Raw genomic sequence first — 6000 nt, forward strand, 5'->3', positions numbered from 1 at the left:
TTCCCCTTCTTAGGAGCGGAGCAGAGCGGATGGACCAGGAAGACACCACCCACAGTGCCTGACAGTGTCCCATGTAGTAGGTACTCCGTAAGTGTCTGTGAGTGGGGAGTTGAGAAATTTCACCCTCACACCTCTGACCCACGGGATTAGTATCCCTGTTTCCCAGAGAACCGAGACTCCGAAGGAGGGTATCCTGTCTAGGTTCAAACAGCTGGGGGGGGGGGGTGGAGTGGCGCCTGGGTGCCTCATTCAGTTAAGCAGCCGACTTCTGCTCAGGTCATGATTTCACAGTTCAGTTTGTGAGTCCGAGCCCCACATCGGGCTCCGCGCTCGCTGATGGTGCAGAGCCTGCTTGACATTTGCCCTCTCCCCCTCTCTCTCTGCACCTACCCCCCGCCCCGCAAATAAATGCATAAACAAACAAACAAAAAAGCAGCTGGGCCACCTGGGTGGCTCAGTTGAACAGCCAACGTTTGGTTTCAGCTTGGGCCTCAATCTCACGGTTCCTGGGTTTGAGCCCGCATCAGACATTGCGCTGACAGTGCAGAGCCTGCCTGGGATTCTATCTCTTCCTCTCTCACCCTCCATAAATCAAACAAACAAACAAAAACAACAACCAGCTTGGGGCGCCTGGGTGGCTCAGTTGGTTAAGCACTGGACTTCAGCTCAGGTCATGATCTCACCGTTCATGAGTTGGAGCCCCACATCAGGCTCTGTGCTGACAGCTCAGAGCCCGGAGCCTGCTTGGGATTCCGTGGCTCCCTCTTTCTGCCCCTCCCCCGCTCATGCTCTGTCTCTCAAAAAGAAACATTACAGACCCATGAGTCTCCAACCTTCAACCACACAGCCCCTCCATTCTCAAAAAAAAAAAAAAAAAAAAAAAAAAAGGGAGAGACTCAGAAGAAAATAAATAAAATTCTTTATTATGTCCTAATCACACAGTACAAATGGATATTAAATACGAACAGGGAGAAAGCAGACCCCAGGACAGCATACGGGGACCCGTCTCCCCCTGCCCCTAAGAATCCACACCCTGATCAATAAATACCCCTGCCCAAAGACCCCAAGTCCCAGCCCCCAAATAGTCCAGGCTGAAGAGTCTCGGGTCGACCCCCTCGCTTCACGGAGGAGGGCAAGCGAGGCCCACAGAACCCGAGGCCGGCAAGTCCGTGGCTCCCGGGGCCCCCGCGCGCCGGGACTCACACCTGCACGCGGTAGCCGCCCGCCCGCCGCCGGCAGAGCCTCCGCACGCCCACCCAGTAGAGCGTCAGCATCACCACCCAGTACCCCACGTAGGCGCCGGCCCCTGCGGCCAGGTGCCGGGCCTCGGCGGCCCGCGAGGGGCCGCCCCAGTCGGCCCTGGCCTCCTGCACCACGCTGCGGACCAGGCCCCCCAGCAGCAGCAACGCCCAGAGCGCCAGCGGCAGCAGGGGCACGTAGTTGGCGGCCAGCTTCCGGCGGCCGGAGGTGCCCCAGCCGCTCTGGTTCATGGTGGCCAGCGCCAGGAACTTGGCGGGCAGGAGGCCGCACATGTAGAGCGGCGCGTAGAGCGAGAGCAGCACCATGCGCGGGCAGCCGCGCAGCCAGGCCGCGAAGGCCGCCTTGGCCAGCGCCACGCCCTGCACGCACAGCAGCACCCAGAGCAGCGCCCACGGGCGGCCGGCGTAGAAGAGCCGCAGCACGGTGGCCGCCACGAAGAAGGGGAAGAGGCCCGACACCACCGCCTCGTACGTCATCCAGGCGTGGTGCCGGTGCCACCAGAGCGCGTTGTACAGCCACTCGCGGAAGTACGACTTGGACCAGCGCGTCTGCTGGCTCAGCCAGCGCAGGAAGGAAGAGGGTGTCTCGGAGTAGCAGCGGGACCGGGATGTATACCTGCACGGGAGGGACGAGGCGGGGCGTCAGCACGGCCCTCCCCGTGGCCAGGACAGAGCTCGGGGCCAGAAGAGGCCGCCGCGGCGCGGCCACTGGGCCGTAAGCTTTCTCGACCTCCCCGGGCCTCCGGTTCTCGTAGGCAAGATGCGATCCACGAGGATTCCCACCGAACAGGGCTGCCGTGAGCGCTGAATCACGATCACCAGCCCGGTTACTCAATGAGTATTAGCAGCTACTACCGTTTTCACGGTGACTAAGGCCACTACTGTCGTTACTAACAGCATTACAGTTCCTGACCTATTACTAATGCTATCACTAATCTATTACGAATACTCTAGCACTCACTACTATTGGCAGGCCTCACGGTGAGGCACAAGCCAGGCCGTGTTCCCGCCGAAGGCAGCCGCCCGACGGGTTAGAGCTCAAGGGACCCATCAAGCCCCCTTCCCGTGGCCGCAGCAGACAGCCTGATCGGTCCCCACCCAGTTGCCAGCTAAGCCCACGCAAGGCTAGAATCGCTCTTAGGGAACGTCAGCAGGTGGCCGCTAGCAGTCGGTTGGTTAGGAGGCGTCCAACTATTCTATCCTCACGGGTATTACTGGACAGCGTCCGGTCTCCTTCCCCTGTGCAGCCTCCCTGCCCTGCCCTTGCCTCCTGCAGTCTGTACTCCAAACAGCAGCCAGAGGGATCCTGTTACCACAAGCAGCACCTCACCCCTCTGCCCGGAACCCTCCCGTAGTTCAAAGTTCTCGCGTGGCCTACAAGCCTTTCGTAGTACGCCCGCCCCCGTGACCATTCCGTCCTGCCCTGATGCGCTCCCCCTTGCTAGGGCTCCAGCGGCACCACTTCCAGCCTCTGCCTCTGCCCTTCCTGGGGCATCCTAGTTAACATTTCATTCCCTGCTCCCAAACACCCTATGCCCCCTTTTCCCGGACTATCCAACCGCACGGCATGTGCCATCATCCACGTATTTACTGTGTCCCCCGGTGTCTGTGAGCATGAATTTGTGTCTCTGCTGCATTCTTAGAGCTTCGAACATTGTAATGAGGGGCGCCTGGCTGGCTCAGCGGGAGAGTGTGGCTCTTGATCACTGGGCCGAGCCCCACAATGGACGTAGAGATTACTTTAATAAATAAACTTAAAAAAAATTGTAATAAATACTTGCTGGGTGAATGAATGCATGGGTTCTCTTGATATACCCCACGTGCTCTCTGGCCCTTTCACGGGGTCTAGCTTGGTAGAATTCTTCCCCCCCTCCCCACCCGAACTTGACCTGCCGGAAGATGTACTCCCCTAGTTTCATGGAATTACAACTCTTCTTGAAGCACGTGATTCTTCTCACTCACTCACTCACTAGATCCCACTGTTTATCTCTTTCCCTTCCCACGTCACTGGGAGGAATGTGTGCCGCCCATGGTAGAGCCACCTTGCCCCGATTTTGTCTCCTAGGTGGAATCCCCCGCCCTCACCTTGCCTCACTTGGTAGAGTCCACTGGGTCATGTGATCAATGGGACTGCCACCCCTGTCCCTTCTGGTGTCTTCCACTCTCCCCTAATGTCTCACTTGGTAGAGCCCACTGTGCCGCAAGGTATTTTGGGTTTGGGTAATTCCCAGCGCGCGCACACACACACACACACACACACACACACACACACACCACCCAAGCCCTCAGCTTACTTGGTGGCATAACCCATGCTGAGCATGCGGTTGGTGAGGTGCCGGTCATCCCCAAAGGTGCAGTGGGTGCCCAGGAACTTCTGGTTGTACCAGGCCTCAAGGAACTGCTGCAGGAGGTGGTTCCTGTACAGGCCTGGGTGGGGAGTACAGAAAGAGCATCAGCCTCTCCTGTTGCCAATACTGTCCCCAGTCCTATCTCCAACCCAATTCGCCTCCGATCCCGGCCCATCCTCAACCACCTCAGTCCTGTCCTCGGCCCTACCTCCAGCCCTGATCCCGTCCTCAACACCGATCCTTCCTTAACCCTCTACCCTCAAACCCACACTGCAATCCTATGCCCAAACTTGCCCCAGTCCTGCCCCTGGCCCACACCTACATCCATTTTTGATGGCGAAGCCACCTCAAGTCCATCCCCAACCCCGTATCCATTCTCAGTCCTCTCCCCTACCCATCCCCATCCAAAAACCCATCACCAACCCCAGACTTGGCCCCAAACCTGTCCTGGACTCCAACCGCATCCCATCCCCTTCCCCAAGCCACCCAGCACCTATCCCCATCCACACCCTTTCTCCAACCCCACTAGACACCATCCCACCTTCCAGTCTTATCCCTATTCCCAATTCCTGCTCCAGCCCCATCTCTGTCCCCAGTCTCAATCACATCCTCAACCCGTTCTGGCTCCCCTTCTCCCCCGCCACCCCACCCATGGCCCTCCCAAGCCCTACCTCTGCTCACCTAGGGGACCACTGATGCAGGACACACAGTGGAAGTAGCTCTGACAAGCCCGCTCCACATTGAAGGCCACCCAGTACCGCAGGCTGCTCAAGAAGCTGACCCAGGAGTCCAGGGGGTTAAGGATCCGCACGTCCCCCCCAACAGCCCCCACCCGGGGGTCCTCGTCCAGCACCCGCACCAGCTCCAGGAGTGCCATGGGGTCCAGCCTCGTGTCCGAGTCACAAACCTGTGGAGCGGAAGGGGCTGGGATCAGGGCAGATCCTGAGGGGAGGACACCCACGGGTGGGGAGCTGCTGGGACGTTCTACAGCCAATCTGAACATACGTTTGAATTTTGTCATTATTTCCAACGCCTGATCACATTTTAAGATGACCTCCTCCCCGAGACCCATTCCCCTGTATAACACCCTCCTCTGGTGTGTGGGTGAGACCTGTAATTTGCTTCTAACCCACAGAATATGGCAAAAGTGATGGGACACAACTCTCATGATTATACTACCTTGTATACAAATGGTAAAGGAGTTTTGCAGTGTAATTTATCCTTAATCTGTTGACATTTCCTGCGTAGGTCTGACCTAATCAGGTGAGCCCTTTGAAAGGAGGTCTAGAAGTCTGAGAGTTTCTCTTGCTGGTCTGGAAGAGGCAAGTTTTAGGACGGCAAGAACATGAATTCTGCCAACAAACACATGAGCTTGTTAGAGGCCCCGGGCCTTAGATAGGACCCAGCTGACACCGTGATTGTAGCCTGATGATACCCTGAATAGAGGATCCAGTAAGACTTTGCCCAGACTTTCCTGATTCATGGAAACTATGAGACAATAAGTGTTTTGTTTCCAGCGGCCAAATTTGTGGTAATTTGTTATGCAGTCATAGAAAACGAATGCAGTACATTAATGAATGAATTTCTACACTGAATGGATGAATGACTAATTGAGCAAATGAATATATTGAATAGATAAGTGGATGAATAAATGAACAAAGTAATCTCCACACTGAATGTCTCTACGTTCAATGGGTAAGTGAATGAATGAATAAATGAATGCACGGTCTCCCTATTAGATGGATAATAGATGCATGAACCGATGAGTAAAGGAAAGAATTTCTACACTGGATGAAGAAAGCAAGAAATCTCTACATGGAATGGATGAAAATACAGAAATAAGAGCTACCTGACTGGCTCAATCAGTAGAGCGTGCAACTCTTGATCCTGGGGTTGTGAGTTCGAGCCCCATGTTGGGTGCACAGATTACTTAAAAATAAAATCTTAAACAAGCAAACAAATAAATTTATACTAGATGCATAAATGAATAACTCTTTAGACTGAGTGGATGACTACATGGACAGATGAGTGAATGGATGAAGGAGAGTCTGCATCCAACAGATATATGAATGAGTAAAATGAATGATCTCCATATTGGAGGTGGGTGTAAGAATGTGTGATGTCAACTACACTTCAACTTAAAAAGAGTAGTGCGGCGCCTGGGTGGCTCAGTCGGTTGAGCGTCCGACTTCGGCTCAGGTCACGATCTCACGGTCTGTGAGTTCGAGCCCCGCGTCGGGCTCTGTGCCCACAGCTCAGAGCCTGGAGCCTGTTCAGATTCTGTGTCTCCCTCTCTCTCTGCCCCTCCCCCGCTCGTGCTCTGTCTCTCTCTGTCTCAAAAAACTAAATAAACATTAAAAAAATTAAAAAAAAAAGAGTAGAAATGAAAGAAA

At 55.0% G+C, this 6000-nt stretch overlaps 1 protein-coding gene across 1 annotated transcript; it reads right to left on the reverse strand.

Annotated features, from left to right (window-relative positions):
- Positions 1-902: 902 nt before the first annotated feature.
- On the reverse strand, positions 903-4776 carry HAS1 (hyaluronan synthase 1). The gene is made up of 3 exons (XM_030299362.1): positions 4289-4776; positions 3554-3686; positions 903-1875 (listed from the first exon to the last, which is right to left on the reverse strand). The coding sequence occupies exons 1-3, from the start codon at positions 4773-4775 to the stop codon at positions 1200-1202; spliced, it is 1296 nt and encodes a 431-aa protein (XP_030155222.1). The 5' UTR covers position 4776; the 3' UTR covers positions 903-1199.
- Between the last annotated feature and the right edge of the window lie 1224 nt (positions 4777-6000).

Source organism: Lynx canadensis, chromosome E2 (genome assembly GCF_007474595.2).
Source record: "Lynx canadensis isolate LIC74 chromosome E2, mLynCan4.pri.v2, whole genome shotgun sequence".
In the NCBI taxonomy this organism is placed as follows: domain Eukaryota; kingdom Metazoa; phylum Chordata; class Mammalia; order Carnivora; family Felidae; genus Lynx; species Lynx canadensis.